Here is a 26,120-nt window from a genome sequence, read left to right as displayed (position 1 = left end):
CAACTTGTTGACAGGGACACTATAGAATCAGCAGAGTTTGATAATTTCTTTTAATGCAACCACTAAATTAGCAGTCTGTCTCCTGCTATGCTTAAACTAGTACCTGCTAAGAAATTCCTTGACCAACTATGGTATGTAGTAAATCTTCAAATAATGTATTTAGAATGGAAGTTTTACAAGTCTCACTAAGTTAAATATAAATATTTCCCCATCTGTCCTTTCTATTTTTTTTACCCTACTTGTTCAAGCAAAAGAAATATATTCCCAATCTGCTATCCTCCGGCAACTAAATTACACCATCAGCTTTTTTTTAAATACTGAATTAAAAAAATACTCCCAATAGAGTATCTTCAGCAATGTCATGGAGATTTCTTCCTCTCTTAGTGTAGATCAGTGAAATCCACACATAATAAGGCTGCCAAGCAGGTTATCCTGTCTAGATTATCTTGGCCATTAATTTACCTCTAAGATTGCAACCAGGTTCTCTTCCAGTTCATCTGGCTCATATCTCCTCTCCTCTTCCTCCCCCCCCCACGTGCCCTGCAGTGTCTGAAGAAGCAATCTCCAAAGCAATATTGTCAACCTCATATGTTTCATACATTTTAAATAATTTTGTAGCCCATTTTAACTATCTACCATCTATGTTTGTTCTTTTGGCTCTTTTGGCAGTTTTTTTTTTTTTTTTTACATCTCAGAGAACCAAATATTAATTATTTCACTGGAGTTCCCATACATATCATCAACATAGCAGGTTTTTTTTTGTTTTACTTTTGTTTTTCAGGGAAGGAAATTGGGGTTTTTTTCATTAATGTAGTTTTCCTTTGTGCTCAATTCTGTTTTTCCTTTTGTTTACTCTTTATATCCCACCCTGGGAACTTTTATCTTTTAGTTTAGATCATATATTTTCCTACTAAAACCCTGTTTTCACTTTGCCCCTATTTTAGATGAGTTCCTGGGTTGTCACCTGTCCACATCATTTGGTGGACAATATACTCATATGAAACTATTGATACATAGTTTTTAGTCTAGAAACATTTATTTCAATGCAAAGCATTTGAATCATGCACAGTAGCAGCTTGTTGGCTGGCCTACTTACCTATATTCTTTACACTGTTATTGAAAGCAAAAACAACTTTTATTTGAAGCATAACAAAGAAAATCAGCAAAGAAACTAGTGGAAGTTTCCTATTGTTCTTATAGCCAAAACTGAATTATATTAATATATCTTCAAATTATTTTTTCTTTTGCTGTTAGGTTTTCTACAGGTGTACTGGTGCTGTTCAGTACAATACAGTAAGATACAACTGTATCTTACAATACAGTTTTAAATCTAGAAGTGATCATTTACATTGCTTTTGTTTATTACTTCTGTTTATTACAGTGTCGTGAAATTTGTACACTGGAAGCTGAGGTGGATCAAAGCAAGCGACAAAAATCACGTGAGTTTATATAAAATCATTTAATAGTCATAACTGGATGTTTTCATTACTGTGCAACAGAGCAAAAAAAAAATTGAAACAAAGGACTCAGGAAATTGTCCATGATTCATGAGGTCTCTTCCCATAACTCCAGTGATCTCATTATTACTTCCATTACTTGGCACATTGATTATGGCTGTTAACCAATCAGGTCAAAGTATTATTTCTTTAGAGATGGAGTTATTAATGGTGAGCAAGAATAATTTTCATGAGATTACCCAGATTGTTCATGACCAAAGTGAGGGAAATTAAATGATCAAGATTTTATCAGTGAAGTGGTAAAGCGATGGGAACCTAGCTTATTGGTCTGTTCTTTTCTATATCTTTTCCCTTATACCATTTCCCCACCATTGACTAGACAAACTTCTTGAATTTCGTCTGCTCACACTAAAGAAAATTATTGATCATTTAGAGTATTTACCACCTTTCTAAAAATCACAAAAGAATTCAAATTGCAACATTCTAGTATTGCAAGATTCTAAAACAATACTAAAATACAAAAACATTACAATATTCAAGGTAGCCGTACATTTTGTTTTACGTTTATGATTAATGATTAATGTCCATGAGGTTATAGAATTTCCTTCAAGATCATTCAATTATCTGATTTTCTTAAAATGTGCTTGATCTGAGAATACTCATTAAAATGTGCTTGATCTGAGAATACTCATAAAACATTTTTACAAAGGTTCCCCACCACCACCATGTTGCAAATGTCGATTAATATGAACATTTTAATGTTCACAACATGTTCCAGGATCCATCGATGAAGCAATGTCACTTGGTGCTTCACTGTGTCACTGTAGGAAATCTGCCTTCTCTATCATGGCACCTACTTTGTATAACAGTCTCCTTCTGGGATAGGAACTGCCCCAACCTGTTGGCCTTCTGGAAGTCTATAAAGACCTAGTTTTCCCTCACATTCTGGGGCCAGAACGTTAATAGAACTCTGGAATTAACATGTCTGTGTGATATGTTAACAATGTGTTTTTTAAAGGGCCTTGACTCGGCCTTTTCTTTCATTGATTTATAAATTTGTATGATGGTTTTGAGAAAGAGCAGGCTTGATATAATGGCTAACGCATCAGATTTGAAGCCAGGACACCATATGTTCTAGTACTTCTTTAGGGACAAAACTAGCTGGGTGACCTTGAACTAGTCACATTCTCTCAGTCCTAGAAAGAAAAGAAGAGCAAATCATCCAAACTCTGTGAAGAAAATTGCAAGAACTCGGATGTCAGAGAGGGAGGGGGGAGGGAGAGGGAGGGGGAGAGATAAATGAATTAAAGAGAGAGAGGGAGAGAGAGAGATGAATGAATTTTAATTTTAATTCTGGTTGCCACACAGATCAATTTTGGTGAATGCATGACCATAGAAATTTTCTTATAGGTTTTTTCAAATTATCTTGATATACCAAATAATTTTGTTTTAATTATTAATTAATTAATTTTTTTATTTTATTTAAGAATTTATATTATTCACATTGAAATGTTTCATTGTATTTTTGCTTGTTATGAAAACCTCTGCTATAATGATGTTTTTCCATATTCTTTTCCTTTTGTTTTTAGAGAAAGACCTTTCACTTTCTATAGAAGGATCATATGAAGGGACACAAACTCTTAAGTTGGGTTCAGATGCAATTGTCACACCTCCGTGTCCTGCTACGTTCCATTATATCAAGTACAAGGACCCATCACTGAATGTTAAACTACCAAAGACAAAATCACATTATAATCCTGTATGTCAGTCTAATTCATTAATCACAATCATTACAAATGTCCTTTCATTAATTTATTAGAATAAGCCTTTTATGAAAAAACTATATATCTATATGTCCTTTTTTTTTCTTTAGCGTTCCTGTTCTTGTTCCATCAAGGAAGATGTTCCAACTGTGAAGCTGAATTCCCTGCCTATGGGAGAGAAAGTGCCAATAGTGGAAGTGAGTGCCTTCATTAAATACTAGAAATAATATATATTTATTTGTGAATTTATAAAACACTTCAGTTAAAATGTACACAAATATACAAAAGATGCAGCCAATGCAACAATACTAAAATAATGTACATTTTTTTTAAAAAAATACAATTATATGAAAATATATAAGTTTCCTAATATTACTGGGAACTCTAAAAATCTTCCAGAACAGCCAACTTCACAAGCTTTGAAAAGCCATGAGAATTGCAGCCAGCCTTTCCTCTAGGGCAGGGGTAGGCAACCTTGGCTCTTTTATGACTCGTGGACTTCAACTCCCAGAATTCCTGAGCCAGCCATGCTCTAGGGGTCACAGTTTTAGAGGAAGGAAATCTCCACCAATAATGTCCACTTTTAGAGTCCCTTTCCATTGCACTTATTGATAAGTGAGGACTATCAGAAATATCTATGTCCTTCGATTAGGCAGGCATAATCTATGTGGGACAAGGGCCTGAAGGTAAATAGGCCCTAAGTCACATAAGGACGTTATGATAACCAACCGCTTGAATTGTATTTGGAAGTATATGTGTAGTCTTCGCAGCTGCTGCAATAACCATATTACAGAAATATACAGAGGGATTTCAAGCTCCATGTACAATGAATTATAATTATTCAAATGGAAGAATACAAGGGCATAAGTGACCATTTTGTTCTGGGTAAGGTTACAATATTGCAACACCGCCCTGAAGTATTTCAGTTTCTCTTTCCCAGAATGGATTACCTCTACCTTTTTGCCTATCACTACTGTCATCTTCCCCTTGATCTCTCTTTGCCTAAGCTAATTAAGCTCCCCCTCATAATCACCCAGTCATCAGATAGTTAACACTTCAATACATTATGCAGGGCAACTTCTCTTCTTTTTTTTATGTGGTTGGTGGCTCACAGTTTCCTCAATTCAGTCACAATTCTACATTGAGCAATACAGTTGGTATTCCTCCTTCAGTTGTATTTACTCATTCTCCTCCATAGCTTGCATGACAGGCAATTCTACCTGGCAGTTTCTAGTTCTTCTACCCTGTTTTGATCTACACTACCCAAATCTCTCTTTCCTCTTTACTTTCCTAACATCTTCTTTAAGAAGACTTTAGTGTCTTATTTTCTTCTACCTTTTGCATTTTTGGATCCAAACAATGTGATTCCCTAACTCTCTAAGGTAATTTTGGTTTCATACTCTACTGAGTACCATCAGAGATCAAAAGAGGATTTTGTTTAGATAAACCCTGTGAGTTCTGGGCAACATTAACTTAATGCCAGGGATTCAATTTCTTGGAGCAACAATCTCTTCTTCAAGCATGGATAATGATCTTCTATCTAACCTAAATTTTGGATTGCTTCAGGTAAAAGAATGAAATCCTTCATTGTGCACCCACAGCACTCCTTTGCAGAAAATATGCTGCCTCTCTGTGCAAATCTGAGATGCCTATCTTCACAATGTGTAGGTCCTGAGAAGATCTTCCACTGCTAAATTGGTTTTCTTCCTACTCAGCTGCTGTTCAGCAGAAATATTGCAAAAGTTGCAGGGTGGGAAGGTTTCTAATGAAACTTCACCTCATCTCATTTTCTGCCCTACTGGATTTCTTTCTTCCCATTGTAACAAGGCACAATCAGATTTTTTAATCATTTCCCCATCCAACCTGGGTAGATTCAAGGCGATTACTTTGCACTTCCAAAGCATTGTCCCCCTTCCACTTACTACAAAATAAAAGCCACACACAATAATAATAATTGCCAGGTGTTAAATGGAACAATGATTTATTGAATGCCACTAATCAGCCAAAGATAACCAGGAAGACTGCTGGCTAAATTTCCTGGTTGTAATGGTAAAAAAGATCAATAGGACTCTCAATGTGAACCCTAGTTACTAGGAAGTAACTGATAATAGAGCTGGAGATAGAGACAGAGACAAAGACAGAACCAGAGACAGAGATAGAGACAGAGATTGTGCGAAAGATAAACATACAGATAGAAATATCTTTCCAAATTTAAAAAGTTCGTCATTCTGAATAGTTCACTATTAGCTTCTTTCGATTATTAGCTTATTTTAAAGGCAGGGACAGAAGCTAAAGAAGATGGCCCCATGGGTTACTCAAGTTAAAGAACAAATGTTGCTAGAGAGAAGGCAGATGTTTTGCATTTAAAACCAGAGGGAAATAGCTTAGGTAGCTGATATAAATCAGATATGTGACTGTTTGCATTTTCCAGAGTTAAAGATATTTATCACATGTATTCGGTCTTATGTATCATACTATTTTTTGTTATTGCTATCCCATCTCCAGGACTAGATTAAGGCTGAACTTCCAATTCAGTTTGATTAATTACAAATTAACTAGCCCTAAAAGTTAGCCACACTTTGCAATTCTGAGTACATAATCATAAGGAGAAGTTTTCACTTCCTTTTTTTCTTCTTTCTCTACAGTCGTCTATACTACATTTATAACAAATTTTAGGGCTGAGTAGTCACTGAGAAATATCTCCATTGGGTTATGATGGTAGAAAATGCACAATTGTGTATTACAGCCATTCTTTAGACTTGAAATTTTTGGAGTGCAAAAACCAAAATATTTTAGATGTTCTGGAAACTTTTATACCAGTGTAGAAATGTAACAGTTAAAGAGTGGAGATGGGCAGTTCATATATTATAATCATGTGAATTAGCTCATCACATAGTTAGGATAATTTCCTCTAGTCTCGTGCAGACATGGGGAAACCCCCCAAAGTGACCTTTCATGAAATAAAAAAAAACATTAGGCCATTATTAAGTTATTACTTGTGGCAGCTACAATGCTGGAGTTTAAAGTAACTTTTAGCCTCAGGACTTGTTAATCCACTCCTTGTTCCTTTACACAGGAATTAAGTTATTCAAATTATTTCTGGGAAATACTGTGGGTCACTGTGTTTTGAAGAAAAGTAACTTTCATAATTATTTTAATAGCAGTTTAAAGAGTGCAGCTAATGCAGACATGTCAAACCCGTGATGTCATGTGACATTGTGCAACGTATCAGAGCTTTTTACCCATTGCCAGCAATGAGGTGGGCACGGTTTCCTGGTGACACGTCCGGCCTACGGGCTGGCAGCTTGACACCCCTGAGCGAATGTTTTTTTTAAATTTAAAGTGGAAATATGTTCATTCTGTGATTTTTACATATTTACATTCTGTTTTTCAGGAAAAAAACTACAATTTGCACGTAAAAGTGAACGATTGGTAAGATGCACCAATAATTAACATCACTGTTACTTTTCATATCTGGGCTGCAGGTAGCCCTGTTGAGTTAAAGATTGCACAAGGCAAAAGTGGGGTTAGTCGTAATTGAGCAGAAATTTCTAGGAAAGCAGACCATCAAATAAGATACAGTTAAATACAACATAATTAGTACTGTATAGAAGAATTAAAAAAAACTAATACAATAAACAATTGACAAAATTGTGCACATAATGAAACAGGTTCATATACCATTAAAGCAAGGTTTTTTTAAAAAATTCAGATCTCAGATGCTGAACCAATGCATACCAAACAAATCAAATAAACAAACAGACATTCAAACTAAAAATAGTATATTTTACATTTGTAAAACTGCTAAAATATTTAAAAGTCCGAGAGAACAAAAAAAGAAAAAAAAAGAAAAAAACTCTCACAACTCAACTGAAAAGTAATTTCAGAGTCATATTAAAACAGAAATAAGTATGCATTTTATTTTATAAACACTTAACACTTCAGAGCTTAAAAATGATACATCATTAAATCTTCATAAAAACATTATATGGCAAGGATGTGGAGGTAATCCAAGTTAATGAACTAAGGAGGAGAAACTTTTCCTGCAGAACCTCACTTTCCTTTTTTACTCTCTGGGTTACTTTGTATGAAGAAAGGATATATATAGAATCGTCTTCCTTGCCAAAGGAGATAGGAACTGCCGTGTGTGGATTTCCTTGCATGGAACTTTTTTAGGATGGAGAAAAGAGAAGAAAGTTTCATGGTGGGGGAAATGCAGAAGCTGGATGCACAAATTTATGGACCACATTCAGCCCCTCTCCTTGACAATTCCTTTAGGTGCTAGTAATATCATATTGTATCTATTAATATGTACCACTCCTAATGAATGTTATTAAAATCAAATAATAAGTTATGAAGCATTCATTATAGGTTAACACTATGGAACCTTAGTTCACATGTCTCTTAGATGCAGGACAACACAATTCTTCCTACCTGAGTCCATTCTGAAAAGATTGTGAAGAGGGAATTCCCTTTTCATTATAGGAGGCCATTTTGTCAGTCTTCTTAAGGTACCTTTTACAATGTCTATACCCGAGTGCTATCTAAAAGTACTTTTGAGATGTGCAGTGTATTGTGTGGAATACCTGAACAGAAATCAGCTATTTCATAGATCGTGACAGTGACACTTTCAATCATCTCTTATTTTAATTACATTTCTGTGTATCTCATATATTGAGATAAAGTTTCTAATCTATGTTTCATGTCTTAGTAATTGTTCCTGCCCAGGAGACCTCGATGTACGCTTGGGATATGAACTCTGTTCACAAGAGCAAGAGTTCTTGTGTAAGCGGAAAAGAATTGTTGCTCAAACATTGAAGCAGATTCTCCAGCTAGATTATGACTTGCAAGATCACGAGGTATGTGGGTTGCTGACAGAGGTTTCTTAACATTAACGGAAATGAATTCATTCTATTTCCAATAAGTTTTCCCCCAGTCATTACCTATTTGCTTATCAGTTTTGGATTATCTTTGTTGTGTTTTGTCTTGTTTTTTCTGTATTTTTTTTAGTTCATTACTGCAAAATGGGGTTTTTAAATAAGAAATAGGATATAGATATATACATATTTCTAATAATTAAACAATGCATTTTCTCTGATTGTATTTTTATTGTTATTTGAAGAAACAAGTTCTTAAGAATTGACACAGTGATATCCTTTGGTGTTATTAAAAAAAAACTAAGTTCCTTTTTTATCAAGTGACTGAATGCCAATGATTTATTGGTCTTCTTTAAATATTTAGTTCTAACAGTGTTTCTCAAACTTGGCAACTTTAAGATGTGTGGACTTCAATTTAAGAATTCCCCAGCTAATATTGCCAAGTTTGAGAAATCTGAGGTAGAACATATGAAGGAGCACTCAGGTAAGTATAGGGCTAATCCCTTGTCCTCCAAACACCACATATTTATTATCCAGGTTCTACTTTGTGCTTATTTTTTATTTGCCATATCTAGATTCCTGTGGTGGCAATCATGACAACTGGAGGTGGGACAAGGTCATACACAACAACATTTGGCTGTATGAAAGCACTCAAAAAACTGAATATTATGGATTGTGTAACATACCTATCTGGCTTGTCTGGAACTTCATGGTAAGTGAAAATTCATGATAGATTATTGGCATAATTTAATACAAGAGAAGTAACATGTGGTAATACTTCTAACATTGCCGTGCATTTACACAAGTTTATAGTAATGCTATGTAGAAATTCTTATATTCCTATCACCTTAGCAATTATGAATAATCTCACTTTTATTTTTCTCCTATGCTTTTATTATACACTGTGTTCAACAACTTTCATCTCTTGGTACTTTTATTTCTATAAGGGCATTCAAAGCATTTATTAATGCATGAAATCACTTCATCTGCATTTTTCAAATAGATGCATATACACAGTGGTGGGATTCAAATATGTGAGCAACCGATTCTCTGTGCCACTTCCGGAAGTCCATTCTGGGCCTGGGCAACAAAAAACTAGCTACTGGTTCTGCTGAAGTGGTGCGAACCAGCTGAATCTCACCACTGCATATACATGACTACTCTACAGATGCTAAATTTTTTGTATTTTCATGTTGTCTATCTTCATAGAATAGCCAATGCACATTTCCTTCTATGTAGCAATCGCACTTAGACTTATATACTTATATACCATAATGCTTTAACAGCACTTTCTAAGCAGTTTACAATGTCACATATTGCTCCTAACAATCTGGATCCTTATTTTACCAGCCTTTGAAGGATGGAAGACTGAATCAACTTTGAGCCCATCAGGATTGAACTCCAGACTGTGGGCAGAGTTTCACCAGTGTGAAACCACTGTGCCCAGGGCATGGCAAAAGATTCCATTTGGTTTCAGAAGCGCTCCTATACATAATATATCCATTGAAACATGCTTTAGATAAAATGGTGGTGTTTCTTGGAGGTGTTCCTCAATCCAACTTTTCCAAATCTGAGAAAGTGGTTGTGGCTAGGAACTTCCTGCAAGCTTCAGCTGGTTGCTCAATGCTAACCTGGGACCAGTTATGCACAGCTTTGACTTTTCTAGAGCAAACTACTGAAATTCTGTTGGTCACTTCAAAAATGAATTGGAAAAGAAACCCATGATCAGTCTCATATGTGGTACTCTCATGTGGTACCAAATTGTTTTAAAATCTGTCAGCTCCTTCATTAACTCACCTAGCAACTGTTTATATTTAGAAGCACTGTTCTTCACTCTGTCAATACATATGGAATTATGAGACTTTCTCAATGATCTTTTTAATCTCTGTATTTTAATCAAATGTGGATGTTTTGTGTTTATGCATGTTTAAAACCAAACTTGTATTTTCATACTGATCATTTTCATCCTATTAGATAAATGTATTACTATAAAACTTTATAGATGTTTTCAAATACCCTTTATCCTTTGTCTTTATCTTATAAATCATTTAAGTACTGTATTCTCAAAACATTAGCAGCATCATAGAGAGCAATTTTGCAAGTCTGAAAAATAGGTTATATTATTGCTGGGTCATTCAGAGTTATCTAATGTTATAAGAAATTGTGATAGGCCAATCTTCCAGTTGAAAGGAGATACTTAGTGTGTTGTTGTTAGTTGCAAAGTTGTGTCCGATCCATTGTGACCTCATGGACAACGTTCCTCCAGGCCTTTCTGTCCTCTACCATCTTCTGGAGTCCATTTAAGCTCACACCTACTGCTTCAGTGACTCCATCTAGCTACCTCATTCTCTGTCGTCCCCTTCTTCTATTGCCCTCAGTCTTTCCCAGCATTAGGCTCTTTTCCAGTGAGTCCTTCCTTCTCATTAGGTGGCTGAAGTACTTGAGTTTCAACTTCAGGATCTGGCCTTCTAAAGACCAGTCAGGGTTGATCTCCTCTAGGACTGACTGGTTTGATTGCCTTGCAGTTCAGGGGACTCGCAGGAATCTTCTCCAGCACCATAGTTCAAAGGCCTCAGTTCTTTGGTGCTCAGCCTTTCTTATGGTCCACCTTTCAATACTTAGTGTAGGAAACCTTATTAAAAATTTCAGATTCTCACTGAATTTATCCAGTGGATAAATTCTTTTCTGCTTCTTCTGCTGAGTTACTCATACCAATGGGAAGTTATTTTCCTAATATCTAGCCACGTCCATAAAACCAAATTGGAGTTTGTTGGCATAAACCTAATGAGAATTTGACTGAGAAAACACTGTGGAGAAATTAAGAATGTATTACTGATAGTCTCAGAGTCAGAGGGTTTGATATACTTTTATAAGTAGGTTTATTTTTCTTTATTTTTCTCATTGATTGTATTGTGTCTTTCAGGGCCATGGCACATGTATATAGGGATGCTTACTGGTCCCAGAATGATCTACATGAAAAAATACAGGAGGCTAAGAAACAAGTGACCAAAAGCAAGTTGGAAATGTTCACCCCGAACCGTTTGAAATACTACTATCAACAGTTGACTCAAAGGAAACAGGAGGGCTACCCGACAACTTTTATAGATCTCTGGGGACTCGTCATAGAGTATTTGTTAAATGATGGGGTATAGTCTAATATATTCTTTTTTACTTCCTAAGAAATATGGATACCTGTTATACATACATATAAAGGGTAATGTTGTGATAATATATTAATTAGAACATCAATGCCCATGGTAGATCTACCACTATTTGATAAACTTTAGAAGTAAATATTCTGTTACATTAATAGTAAAAACATTAATTTGGGTTGCAGGTACCCAAAGTGTTTCTCTGAAAGATGCTTTTTGAAAAGGCAGCTGGACTTTCTTGTTTTATTTTGAAAACGTTTTGCTTCTCACCCAAGAAACTTCTTCAGTTCTGACTGTATGGTGGGGAATGGAGGTATTTATACTCCTTGCAGAGAGCTGGTCATTTGCATTCTTTTAGAGAGTCATTGAGGCCACCTGGAGATTTGTCTGTGTCCTCAGGATACTGAGTAGTGCAAATGGGTGTGGAGCCTTCTTGGAATTGCTAAAAGGACTGTGTTGTGGAGCTTTGCTTTCTGCAGGATGTTTTTTCTGCTCTGTCTCCCTTCATTGTTGAACACAGGCACATGCTGTTGGGGATGAATCTGTGTTGGTCTGCATCTCAAACTGAAGTGCAAATGGTTCCTGTAGTCTGTAATTTTTCTGGAAATCCATTCATACTCCAGCACCATTCGAAGGATGGTCATCCCAAAGTGCATAGCTAAATGTCTAGGAAGATTCTCAGTCATTCAGGCCTCCCTTCAACAGCAAAGGGAGACAGGGCAGAAAAAACATCCTGCAGAAAGCAAAGCTTCACAACACAGTCCTTTTAGCAGTTCCAAGAAGGCTCCACACCCATTTGCACTACTCAGGACCCTGAGGACACAGACAAAAAAAAATGCAAATGACCAGCTGTCTGCAAGGAATATAAATCCTTCCATTCCCCACCATCCAGTCAGCTGAAGAAACGTCTTGGATGAGAAGCAAAATATCTTCAAAGAAAAACAAGTCTAGTTGCCTCTTGAAAAAAAGCACATTTGGGACAACCATGACCTGGATGATTGAGAATCTCCATAGACATTTACCCAAGGTAGTATCAAGCAATTATGACATTCTTATTGTCCTGAGTAAAAAAAAACCAACCCTTTGTTCATTTCATCTTCTGTTTTACCCACTCATATTCAATTGTTATATTTAGGTTTATCCTATACTGGGTTGCTTTAGGCATCTTTAATAATAAGATGATTTTCCACTTGTATTTGATTGTTATGTATCTATTCCATGCCTCTTTGATTTTTTTTTCTCCTTTACAATTAGAAAGATAACCACAGGCTCTCAGACCAGAAAGAAGCTTTGATAAATGGGCAAAATCCCCTGCCCATCTATGTAACTATTAACATCAAGGACAAGTACAGCACTCAAGACTTCAAAGGTGACTAATAAGACTAAAGAGAGAGCGACTGTTTTTTATTGTAACAAAATGAATTTTGCATTTACATCTATTTGGAACCACAGAATATGAATGACAGGATTACATCTCCTGGTTATTAGCATAGATGGCAGTCTCTAATCAACCTTGGATGATCTCCAAGTAGCTAAGCAAAATCAAACCTGGTTAATATTTAAATGGGGAGGGGGCATCAGGAGATCCCAGTATTGTAGACTAGGTGACAAAATAAGAGAAATCCCAGGAGGAGACAATGGCAATCAGTTTTATTGCCAATGAAGTTTTACCCATATTCCATGAAGTCACTAGGAGGCCAGCTTGAGTTTAAAAAGATATTTACATGAGGGTAGAGTACATTTCTTAAAATCCATATCTTATGGAAATCTAGCATCATCATATCTGGCTGCTAATATTAACATTGATCCATCCAAAAATCAAATATTCAAATTTTAAGTAAAAATCCCAAAATATTTAAATCTGCTTGTTACTTGACCTACATACTATTTATATTCATTTTATATATAGATATAGAATGAGACTGATTTTGCTTTATGAAATATAGATCGGCCTATCTCCCATATATATTTATAACGAAGCTCATTTGATAGGATGAACTGAGGTTTTCGTTTAAGGCAAGTGATCTAAAAATAAAGGTTGGAAATCAAACTTCTGCACAATTAGTTCCACGTATTTGAAAATGTGTTCTACTGAGCTGCAGTTTCATTTTACTGATATATATTTAGAAGTTATATTCAACTTGTGGGCTTGTTTATTTTTTTGTCTATTTTTTTAAACTTTGAAGTCAGACTTGACCTTTAGTGACTGCCTGAGCAAGTCCCTGCAATTTTCTTGGAAATATTCTCAGGTACCTCGTTATTAGGGCTGAGAGAGAGTAGTTGGCCCAAGGTCATCCAGCTGGCTTTGTGCCTAAGGAGGGACTAGACCTCACTGTCTTCTGGTATCAAACCTTAACCATTAAACCTTCTGTTTTTTGCAATACAGTTTACTCTTAAGTAATTGAGTATACAGTTTCAGTTACGGTATCTCTGGCTGCAATCCTCTGTGACAAAGCCTTAAAGCAGCAAAGATTTTCAAATATTATTTTGTATATTTGCATTTTAGAAAGGTATGGTTCCACTGATTAAAAAGGAAGCAAACAAACAAACAAAAATCTCATGAGCATATTTTAGCCTTGGCTTTCCTAAGCAAATAAATATACTTCATATTCTCATAAACAGTAAGCATCTTCGTTTAACTGTTTGTCTGTACCTGCATGTAGGAAAAAAGAAAAAGAAAAAACCCTTTCATTGGAAATCTGGGTTTAAAAAATGTTCAACAAGAAATACTCTTTTGTTACTGAGAACCAAGAACAAATTTAAAACCCAAGGTGGTTTACTTTTCATTATTTTGTTTGTAAGCATTAAATTCCACTGATGTTTAATTTTTCTTTTAATTTGTTCAGTTTATAAACTGATTTTATGATCCAAATGACTATACATAACAAACAATTTATCAAAGCAATGCACTTCAAATGTATTTAAAATTTAAAGCTATCCCCCGCCCCCACCTGGGCTCCTCTGACCATCTCTCAGTGCTGCTTATTCCAGCATATAAACCTTTACTAGTTAGAGTGAAACCTACAGCAAAGCAGGTGAGGGTGTGGACAGAGGGAGCTATAGAAGCATTACAAGACTGCTTTGAATGCACAGATTGGAGCATGTTTAAGGAAGCAGCTACCGATAAACATCATACAAATGTTGAGGAGTATGCCATCACAGTGCCTGCATATATCCAAAAGTGCATAGAAGATGTCTGTGTCCTGAAAAGCATTGTTGTGAGGGCGAATGAAAAACTGTGGCTGACTTATGAGGTCCGCAAGATGCTGAAAGCACAGAATGTGGCTTTTCAATCTGGTGATATCTGGCACTTAGAACAGCCAGAGCAAATCTGAAAAGTGCCATAAAAGATGCAAAGCAAGCCCATTGCCAGAAAATTCAGAACTTTTTTCAGGACCCAACAAACACCAGGCGAATATGGCAAAGGATCCAGGCCATCACGGATTATAAGGTGACTCCATCGAGATCCAAGGACGACACAGACTTCCTAAACCAGTAGTTCTCAACCTTTTTAATGCTGCGACCCCCAACCGGTCCTAAGTCAGGGACTAAACTGGTTGTAAGTCAAGGACTACCCAACCGGTCATAAGTCAAGGACTTTCCCTGCCTGGGAGCGCTGCGCATGCATGGTGCCGCCCCCTGCGCCGGCCGAGGCGTAGCTGGCAAGCGGCAGAGATGGAGCAGGCTGACCACCGGCTGGGCCACCAGCTGGCCCAGCCCAAGGGAGGTAAGGCACCCACTGGAAAAGGGGAAAAAATGGCAGACAGCCTTGCTTGGCGACCCCCGTGAAATGGTCGATCGATCCCAAATGGGGTCGCAACCCATAGGTTGAGAACCACTGTCCTAAACAAACTGAATACATTTTTGGGTAGATTTGAGGCATCAAATAATACTCCTGCTAGGAAAGCTGTGCCCCATCCTGACGAGCAAGTGCTAAGTTTTGATGTCACCTCTGTCCAGAAAACACTGCAGAAAGTTAACATTCGGAAAGCAGCAGGCTCAGATAACATCCCTGGATGTGTCCTCAAGGAATGCACAGAGGAGCTGGCTTGTGTTCTCATACATATTTTCAATCTCTCATTGCAGCAGGCAGTGGTCCCATCATGTTTTAAGATAGCCATCATCTTGCCAGTGCCAAAAAAAGTCCACAATTACAGGCCTCAATGATTACCATCCAGTTGCACTGACATCCACCATCATGAAATGCTTTGAGAAGCTGAGGACACTATTGTATCTAGCCTCCCGCCAGCATTTGACCCGCTTCAGTTTGCCTACCGACCAAATCACTCTACGGAGGATGCTATTTCTTCTGTTCTCCATCTGAGCTTGAAGCACTTAAAGGAAAGAAATACTCATGTGCATTTGTTGTTTGTTGACTTCAGTTCAGCGTTTAACACAATCATTCCCTAGCATCTAGTAGACAAACTGGGCCTTTTAGGATTAAACACTCCTTTGTGCAACTGGATTCTTGATTTTCTTACCAACAGGCCCCAATATGTGCGAATTGGAACAAATATTTCTAATACCATTTTCTTGAGCACAGATTCTCTTCAAGGCTGCGTCTTAAGTCTGCTGCTGTTCACCCTGTTGACCCATGACTGTTGTGCTAGGTTTGCCACCAACTATATTGTGAAGTTCGCAGATGATACAACAGTAATGGGCCTTATTCATGATGACAAGATGGAAGCTTACTGCAAGGAGGTTGAAGGGTTGGTGAACTGGTGTAAGGAAAACAGCCCAGTTTTAAATACTGGAAAAACCAAAGAGATCATTATTGATTACAGAAAAGGCAGGCACAGCCACACATCTTTGTGCATAAATGATTCACCATTGGAGATGGTTACCAGCATTAAATTCCTGGGTGTGCAGCTAACGAGTAGGCTGGCTTGGTTGCTCAACAGTGAGAAACTGGTAAAGCAGGCACAACAGCGCCTGCATTTTCTGCGTCGCATGAGAAAAGCACATCTTCCTTCCCCTGTCCTGACCACCATCTACCGGGGGACGATCGAGAGCATCCTGTCATATAGCATCACAGTCTAGTTTGGAAGCATCACTGCTTCAGATAGGAAGGTGGTACAGAGAGTGGTGAGAATGGCTGAAAAGATCATTGGCAGTCCCCTCCCTCCCACCCAGGACATAGCACAGAAGCGCTGCTTGAGTAGGGTCCGTAAGATCATCTGGGACACTACACACCTCTTTACGACCTGTTTTCCTTGTTACCTTCTGGGAGAAGGCTTCGTGGTATCTGCAGCAGAACATCCAGATTCAGCCATAGTTTCATTCCATATAACATTAACCTTGTGAACTCTCAAGCTTCCTCCTTCCATTATATATTCAAGATGGACAGTATTTAATATTTTTTGTTATGTATATGTAAGGGTGTGGGTCTATACATATGTTGTATATAGTATGTTTTTAGGGTGTGTCATGTATGTGTTTCACTTTGAGAGTGGGCAACTAAATTTCATTTTTGATGTGTGCTGTTGTGCCCACAGTAAAAAAATGACAATAAAGGTTATCTATCTATCTATCTATCTATCTATCTATCTATCTATCTATCTATCTATCTATCTATCTATCTATCTATTTCAATGTAAACTTAAATAAATTTTAATTTAAATTTTGCTTCCACAACTCAAGGCAGCTGATCTTCTCTCTAATTATGTCTATAATAATTCTGTAAAGTAGATTGGCTGACTACCAGTCTATTGTTGGGATAGGATGGTTAGAAGGATGACAGGTCCAAATTAAGCAAGCAAGCCTCAATTGTTTAGCGCAATATTTAACCGAAGCATCCAATTTATGTTTTAATGTCTAACTCCAGTAACATTGTTTTCTATATATATACTGTATATAGTTCTGCAATTTCCTGCAGGACTTAAAAGAGTATCATTTATCCTCTCCTACAACTCTTAGGATGCAGTCAATGCAACAAGATGATTCAGGATGGTGATTATCCATTAGAAGGATAATGTTAGGTTTCTCTTCCCAAATATTGTTCCTCTTTGCATGATGGAAATTAATTTTGCTTTGCAGATTTGTTTACACTTGTTTACAAGCAGGAGTACTTAGGTATTATTTTTTCCTTATTCTTTTCCAGAATGGCTAGAATTTACACCCTATGAGGTGGGATTTTTGAAGTATGGAGCGTTTGTGCATCCTGAGAACTTTGGAAGTGAATTTTTCATGGGGCACTTGATAAAGAAGCTTCCAGAAACCCGGATGTGCTATCTTCATGGTGATGTGATCAAATATCCAATAGAATGTCAAAGTATTATTATTTAGCACAGTGCTTTTTTTGTTAAAAAAAAAGATGCCAGAACTCACACATGTCATACAATCCGCCTTGCCTACCCTACAAGGTTCCATCCAAAAAAGGTGCTGGAACTCAATTCTGGGCGTTCTATGATAAAAAAAGCCCTGATTTAGCACCTTATGGGAGGGTTTTTAATCTGATTCTTGAGCTAAGGGACAGTCAACATCAAGTCCTACAGATGTAGTAGAACTCCAAACTCCGTTAGCCCTAGCAATAGGGTCAGTGGCAAGAGATGAGGAGAGTTGGAGGATCATACATTGCCACTCTTGATAATTAACAAGAATCTATTAGTCTTTTTGTTTAGACCCTGGACAAAACTAATTAATTATCAGAGTCGCCTTGAATCATGAGATGGATGGCAAATAAATTTGAGAGGGGGGAGGAGAGGGAGATATACATAGGAATTATTGACTTCTGGCTTTATTCTGAAGCCAGATTCAACCAAATAACATACGCTTCCAAAAGAAGATACAGGATGAGAACATAGATCCCCCTAGGTAACCACGATAATGAAAAACCGATGACATTTATTTATTTGTGATAATATGAGTATGAGTGTCCCAGCTTTTTGCATATGGATATATACCCAAACCTAGCATATAAAACATTCATGAGTAGGGGTGTCCTTCTACTTCCATTCAGAACACACCAGATATTTGCAGTAGCCTCCAGCTCAACAGCTTCTTTCTGTTTATATCTCTTTAAATGCCCATTGTTCACATAGGCATTCCAGAGATTTAGACAAGGTTTCTGTTATGGAGAAATCAGGAATCAGGAACTAAGACCCAGATTCAAGTCCAGTCTTAGTCATGAAAGACTGCTTAGTGACTTTAGGCTTATCACTGTCTCCGGGGCTGTTGTTATGAGTGAAGAATGGAGAGATGGCTATACATAATGCTTTGAGTTCCTAGAGGAAAAGAAACAAAACTAAAACTAACACATCAAGGGAGATCAATTGGATCAGATGAATGGCAGGACAATTCTCAACTGAGTTGTTTTTAGGTTGTCAATAAAGATATCATTCTCTTCCCTCACAGGTATGTGGAGTAGTATATTTTCACTCAACTTGTTGTATATTTGGAATAGAGTTAACAGTTCAGAAGAATTCTGGCATCAGTGGACTCAAGACAAATTTATAGATATTGGTGAGTATCTTTCTTGCTTCTGCTTTGTGTGTGTTTCCACTGTTAAATCAATATGGATAGGGACAGTTTGGGAAAAAATTGACAAGATCTTATAGCTGAGTTCACATACCATGTGAGGCTTGTTTGGTTTGGGCTCTGCAGGCTAAGCCATTGTGATTTGTAAAATATGGTTTAATGTGTTGCAAGAAGGAACTGCAGCAGCCAACTGTAGTTTTATTCAGTAAATCATAGCTACACAAACCACGGCTTAGCAGCATGTGTGAACCTACTCTATATTCAGCCCATGAATGGCTTGTTTTGAGGATATTTTCCTTTAAATGATTCCAATACCCACAAGCCTACCTTAGCAAAAGACACTATGGTACTGTAGTCTTAAAGGAGATATGAATGAAATATAACTCCAATATCAGGATAGCCTTACTGCTATTAGTCTTTAGATAGGAATGTAAAATGTGAAGTTAGAGGTGGATCAGAAACAATGGCTGCATGCTTGCTAATGAATCCCAGGATCAGTTGCATGCTCAGAAGGGATGAAACTGGACAAGATGATGGACATGTGCATACAATGCCAATGCATGCTCAGAAGGGATGAAACTGGACAAGATGATGGACATGTGCATACAATGCCAATGGATGTAGAAGAGGGCTAGAGCAGGGTCATAACATTGCACTTGCCTTCTAATGCATTTTCAGCCCTCACCACAGATGTCACTAATGAAGGTGAATATATGTGTCCCGGGATAAGGTTGCAGGATCGAATCTCTTTTCATTTCTCAATTAGTCTTCAACACTTTTGAAAAGATAGTACATGTTTGAATTATGAAAAAAACCCTTTCTTATCCTTTGTGCCTTGTTGCAGATGAAGACCCACACTTACCTACAAAGCCCTATGAGCTAAAAAGCCGCATGTTTGTCCCACCTGGAGATCTAGCCACAAAACTTCGTGGGGCATTGACAGATCGCCTGGCTGTTGCGCAGTATCACAATTTTCTGAAGGGTTTTCAGATGCATGACTCCTACATTGAGAATACGCATTTTCATAGGTGGAAAGGTGAACAGCACATATGATTTCTAACTATCATTAACATGGCATTAGGATTAGACTTTTTAAAATGTATTTCTAAATGAGTGCATTTGGGATTAAAATCTTAGGCTGGAGGTATACAGTGTTCAGTTTACGTCTGAACTTGGGTTCAAAATGCATGCCAAGGCCAATCCCCTCCCAGATTAAAAACAGTTAATATCATTGCTCTCCATATATTGTATATTATCTCTCTTCCACTTCATTAAACAAAGTAGCTAATGAGTAGGAAATTTTAGAAAGACTTTGGGGACTGCACCAAAAATGTTGTGGGAATATGTAATAATGTTACAATGTTATATATTGTTTATATATGCTACTTTAGGCTATGATCCAGAAGTGCAAGCCCAGAGTTGCCTCACAGTAAGATGGGCAGCAAACTTAATAAATAAGAAATAATAATAAGGTTTAAAGTTTGTTTCCCCTGTCCACTCATGATTGACTCAAGGGGGCAGTGTTCATCTCAGATTCTTAAGATAGGAAGCATTGTTTGAGAGACGCTTGTGTCATCTTATGGCTAGCATGAAAGTACAGAATGCAATAACCTTTCTTGCCAAAGTGGTACCTATTTATCGACTTACATTTGCATGTTTTCAAACTGCTAGGTTGGCCAGAGTTGGGACAAGTAACGGGACCTCACCCAGTTGCACCGTGCTTGGGTCTTTCATGTGGGCTGTTAGCTTTCTAGCTGACAAGCCCAGCATCTTAACCATCAGATAAAGATTTCAAAAAAAGGATATAGCAACAAGTCTAATTACCATACAAACATACATTCAGAACCTTAATAATTATTGTTTTTATAGAAACATTGAGTTCTATTGATCTCCAATAAATAAGTACATTTTTACAAGCAGTACTAATTCCCTGTCTTTACTTATACCTACTAATACATGCTTCAATTGCCATTTACTGCTATGCAATACTTATTTTACCCAATATTAGTCAAGTTAATATAAACAAAGAACTTATACACTCTACAATTTCTTCTGCATAGCACACTAGAATAATTTCTGGCTTTGCTTATAACTCATGGTCTGTGATAGCTGAATTTTAAATTTAAATTTCAGAATTAAATAGAAATATTTAAGCACACTTGTAGGGAGAAGCATATTCAACACACAGCAAACCATAAGTTATAATTGATGCAGCCAAAAGGATGATTAAAACTCATCAAAGAACTTTGAATTTAATGCAATTAAATAGTAGAAAATTCACATTATTTCCAGATGACAAAGAAATGTGTTTCCTTTCTAGCTACTACATTGGATTGTTCCCCCAATCAGCTAACAGAATATGATGACCACCTGGGCCTGGTGGATGCTGGATTTTTCATCAATACAAGTTGTCCACCACTCTTAAGGCTAGAGAGGAAAGTGGACGTCATTCTGCATTTGAGTTACAGTGCAGGTTCACAAACATTGGTAATAGATTTTATTTTATTGCTTGCTTGCTTATGCCTGATATCTATGGTAGAAGCTATACAATGCATTGAATAGGTATAACAATCTCAGTGGAATTTGCCCACAGAATTTTTTTTAAATAGTAAAAGAAAAGATTGAGGACATACATGAAAACATATTTATGCAATTGTATACTTGAGTGTTCTGAAAGAATTACCATAAAACTCAATGAGTCTGACTTCCAAATGAGAGTAGGATTACTCTTTCAAAAGATAAAAACTGGATAAAAAATGTTAGCACTTTCAGTAAGGGTTATCTATAGGGGGGGGGAAGTGGCCACAATGATAGCCCTGCTCCTTTTTACATATATCACATGTGAGACACATATAAACAAGGAAAAGGGCGATGGGCTTTGATTGCACAGTCACAGCTGTCAACTTGGACATTCCTGCTTGTGAGTTCATTGAAGCCTGGCACTCCACAAGCAATTTCATCAACAGACACATTGACTTACAACCAGCCTACAAACCTCTCAGAATCCAAATCAACCACACAGCCAATCAGAGACAGCACCAACCCTCAACCAACCCATGCAAGATCCCTCCTCCCCTCACCAGAGTTTATCTCCCAATGATTCTGACCTGATGTAAACTCCCCATCACAAGACTCATCACAAGCCTCTCCCTGATGACTCATACCTGACCCATCTCAAGGCCCTCACTTGACACACCCACACAGTGTTTTTTTCTTTAAAAAAAAAAAGATGCCAGAACTCACACATGTCATATAACCTGCCTTGCCTACCCTACAAGGTTCCATCCCAAAAAGGTGCCAGAACTCCATTCTGGGCATTCTATGAGAAAAAAAGCCCTGCACCCACAGCTTATAAACAGAAAGACATTGACACTGACATCCCCTAAACTCTGCTGAAGATGTTACCTAGCCTGGTAACAAAATGTTCAGAAACCAACCCACAAATTCGGAGAATGAACCTTCACCCTCATTATTTTGCTATTTAATTCAAAAAGTAGCACCTTTCTAAAATGTTTAAAATCATATTTAAAAAGCAACAAAAATAAAAGCAAATCCAAAGTGTTTAAGAAGTGAAGCTTGGTTGAGCTTTATGTCCTTAAAACTGGCTAAGCCTAAGTTCATGATTATGAGCAGAGAACGATGCTTCCAAAGCTCTCAGATGCTCTGCTCATAAGGTGACCACAAAACCTCAAGTCCTGTGATCCATTTACAAGAAACAGTTGTGCAGAGTACACAAGGGTGATCTCGAAGATTTCTCCTTAATCCGGAAATAATGTTGGAGATCTGGATCTTGCAGCCAGCTATTAATTACAAAGTAACACTGTAATTTGCCATGTCTCTCAGGCTGAAATGTTTTTAATATATTTTTGATTATTACATACACCATCCAGAATATCTAGGTGAGATCAGTAGTTACACAAGTGTGATTAAATAAATAATAAGGACATATGGTAATATCTTTTATGTAACATATTTCAGATTTATGTTAGACAACTGCCTGAAGTGATTCAGTTCCTAAAGCCCTGATCTCAGTATAGTAGGAAGAAATTATATTATGTGTTTAAAACCTCTAATCAGAATTACAAACATAGTGTTAGAAAATAAGGCCATGACTGAAGACAGGCTAGAATAGAATAGAATAGAATAGAATAGAATAGAATAGAATAGAATAGAATAGAATAGAATAGAATAGAATAGAATAGAATAGAATTCTTTATTGGACACAAGGAATTTGTCTCCGGTGCATAAGCTCAGTATAGATATAAACAGCAAGTAATAGGTCATAGGTAATAATCATAGTTACAATTGTTAATTATAAATTACAAACAAAAATTGATAAATCATAAGAAATCATTTGTCACTCATATACAAATGTAAGATAATGCAGTCTATGTAAAACATTAAGTCCTAAATTCAGATATTGCTAGTTTTATGACTGCATTATATCACTACATGGAAACTAATCAAGGAGAGAAGCGACCTAGAACTAAGGAGAAACTTTCTGACAGTTAGAACAATTAACCAGTGGAACAACCTGCCCCCAGAAGCAGTGAATGCTCCAACACTGGAAGTTTTTAAGAAGAGACTGGACAGCCATTTGTCTGAAATGGTATAGGGTTTCCTGCATGAGCAGGGGGTTGGACTATAATAATAATAATAATAATAATAATAATAATAATAATAATAATAATGTTATAAGAAGCAAGGAGTTCACCACGAGCTTATTCCAGTGGTGGCGAACCTATGGCACGGGTGCCAGAGGTGGCACTCAGAGCTCTCTCTGTGGGCATGCGTGCCATTGCCCCAGTCCTAGGCCTTCAGCTGGGATTTATAAAACCTTTTCGCTTTAGGCCTCTGGTGCCGTGTGCAAAAAAAAAAAAAGGTTCAATCAATCAATTTCAACTTCTCGCGGGAAAAAGAACTTGCAAAGTTGGAATTGATTGATTGAACTTTTTTGTCACACCCAGTCTGCCATTACCACTGCAGCCACGCCCGCCCAATGGGCCATGCCCACCCAATGGGCCACACCCACCCGGCACTCGACGATGCATAAGTAGGTTTTGGGTTGCAGTTTGGGCACTCGGTCTCTAAAAGGTTCGCCATCATTGGCTAATTTCGTTGAATAATTTCAAGTTTAATTTTAATTTTTGGGTTTGTAAACCCAAACTTTTCTGTTGAACTGGTACTATATAATTGGTATTTTATTGTAGTGTAGTAAGAACAATTGGGGTTCACAATTACTTACTCTCATTTCTCCTAAAATTGCTTTCTTTGATTTTTCTATGAGCATAGCCTCTAGAAGATGCTTGCAAGTACTACAAAGAACAAGGGATTCCATTTCCAAATGTTGCCTTAACAGATGAAGACAGGAAACACCTGAAAGAGTGCTACTACTTCAATCAGTCAGAGATATCCGATTGCCCCATCTTAGTTTTCTTTCCATTAGTGAATGATACTTTCCAATATTATAGTGCACCCGGTAAGTTATTGATGGTAATCAGGCAACTGGTTATAGTTTATTTGGAAGTTACAACTGTGCTTTTACTGGGAAAAGTATTATGTGCTTAGATTTTGCTTATGCATCACACATAATACTTGATTAGGGAATGCTGATGTTTGCAAAGATCCATTAGGGCTACCAGCTTGCTTTGACTCCCTATGTTTACTTCTTTTGAATTATGAAAATAAAAAGTAAACATACCATGATTAACAACCATTTATAGTATGCTTGAAAGATAATGTAACAAAAGATGAATACAGTTTCTTTGTGCTACTGTGAATTAGGCAATTATGTCTGTAAATCAGTTCTCCTTTCTTACTAAAGATAATATATCAGAATATATTATAGAATAGGGATGGTCATCTCCTGTCCTATGGTCTCTCCAAGACCCCATTTGCAGTGTTCTGGCTTCTCCAAAAGTTGACTTGGTGTTTTGAAGATTCATTAAACTTTTAATTTAGGAGACAAGCCATTCCAATTGTCACCATTTCCCCTCCGCCCCAGACACAGAAACTACACTGCTGCAATTCAACTATTTTGCCACAAAATGTTGATAATAAGTGGAAAGTTTGCCTCTCAGAGATTCAGTTTCCCACGTTCACTCCCCTAAAAGGATCAGCATGTAGAGAGCCATGGTGATGGCCTTGAAGGGAATATTCAGAAACCATTACAGAAACAATAAAGCCAGAACACTCCTTTAGCTTTAGGAAAGGAAATAGTGTTAGGAACAGTCAGTGGGGTAGAAGAGGTAAGAAAGGTAAAACACAACTGATTTGCAAAAGTCTATCTCAATAAAGCCTATCTCAATAAAGTATCATTGTAACTTTCCCCTGGAGTGAGTTTCCTAGTTTAGTCTACTTCAGGGGTCTTCAAACTTGGCCCTTTTATGACTTGTGGACTTCAACCCCCAGAATTCCTCAGCAAGGCATCTGATACAGCTCTACCCTCTCTTTTAAATCATCATCATCATCATCAATTACCTTTCAGATAGTCAGGAAGAATGCTGAAATTCCTGACCCTGTGAAACTTATCCTTGACAAGATTAAGGGTATTGTAAAGTAAGGGAGAGGGACACATTTTCTGGTGCTCTTATTCTCATATGTTCTCATAAACTTTGACTGATACCTACCAATCTCTCTCTCTTTGCCTTTCTGGCACTGAGGTTCTAAGCGTATGGACCAGTCAAACTCAGAAGCCAATGGCAGTGATAAAGGGAGGAGTGCATTGTTGAATTTTCCTCTCTGAACTTGCAGCCCTCTCTTTGACCTTGGAAGGAGAAATCTGAAGAGGCTGGATTCCCCTGAAATGTTGTACCAGAGGCTATATGACTGCAGCCTTTATTTGGCCAAAATAAGATCGTGCCAACGTGTACAGGATCAAATGAGCTCATTTACTGTATATTAAGCTAGATTAGATTTAAAGAATAAAGTCCACATGCTAAAAACTTTTAATTAAATGTATTTTTCCTCCTGAAATAAGCCAATGATAAAATAACCTTCAATTTTTTTGTTATTCATTCTAGGTGAGAAGCGCTCTGAAGCCAATATGGCTGGAGGCAACATTGACGTTTCTAGTTGCAAAACTCCATATTCCACTTACTGCCTGCAATATTCAGATGAGGATTTTGACAAGCTTGTGAACCTAAGCGAATACAACATCCTGAATAACCAGCACCTGATTTTTCAGGCTTTGCATGCAGCAATAGAACGGAAAAGGCAGCACTGCTGCAAGAATTAAACTCCTTTCTGTGTGTCATCATAAATGGATTGTAGTTGTCTTTTTTCCCTTCTCAGATTAATTACTTTCTACATTAGCAAAGCATTATTATACTTTAAAGGCAAACAAGTTGTCATAGAATGACACAGCATCACCCCAGCCCGGTAGGCGTTTCTGTC

The 26,120-nt window shown here is 37.2% G+C and overlaps 1 protein-coding gene across 1 annotated transcript in view; it reads left to right on the top strand.

Annotated features, from left to right (window-relative positions):
- LOC120304253 (cytosolic phospholipase A2 epsilon-like) overlaps positions 1-26,120 on the top strand; it is a 47,120-nt gene extending 21,000 nt beyond the window's left edge. The window contains exons 8-21 of the mRNA XM_039334624.1: positions 1,382-1,439; positions 3,047-3,216; positions 3,331-3,417; positions 6,615-6,652; positions 7,932-8,079; positions 8,673-8,809; positions 11,021-11,243; positions 12,504-12,618; positions 17,350-17,487; positions 18,603-18,710; positions 19,570-19,761; positions 21,046-21,212; positions 24,018-24,204; positions 25,748-26,120. Coding sequence (XP_039190558.1) covers positions 1,382-1,439; positions 3,047-3,216; positions 3,331-3,417; positions 6,615-6,652; positions 7,932-8,079; positions 8,673-8,809; positions 11,021-11,243; positions 12,504-12,618; positions 17,350-17,487; positions 18,603-18,710; positions 19,570-19,761; positions 21,046-21,212; positions 24,018-24,204; positions 25,748-25,962 — 1,983 coding nt within the window. The 3' untranslated portion in view covers positions 25,963-26,120. The remainder of the gene's footprint in view (positions 1-1,381; positions 1,440-3,046; positions 3,217-3,330; positions 3,418-6,614; positions 6,653-7,931; positions 8,080-8,672; positions 8,810-11,020; positions 11,244-12,503; positions 12,619-17,349; positions 17,488-18,602; positions 18,711-19,569; positions 19,762-21,045; positions 21,213-24,017; positions 24,205-25,747) is intronic.

Source organism: Crotalus tigris, unplaced genomic scaffold (genome assembly GCF_016545835.1).
Source record: "Crotalus tigris isolate CLP2741 ecotype Arizona unplaced genomic scaffold, ASM1654583v1 scf7180000017545.3456711, whole genome shotgun sequence".
Taxonomy (NCBI): domain Eukaryota; kingdom Metazoa; phylum Chordata; class Lepidosauria; order Squamata; family Viperidae; genus Crotalus; species Crotalus tigris.
The sequence above is the reverse complement of the archived record's forward strand: the minus strand, read 5'-3'. Positions and strand labels throughout refer to the sequence as shown.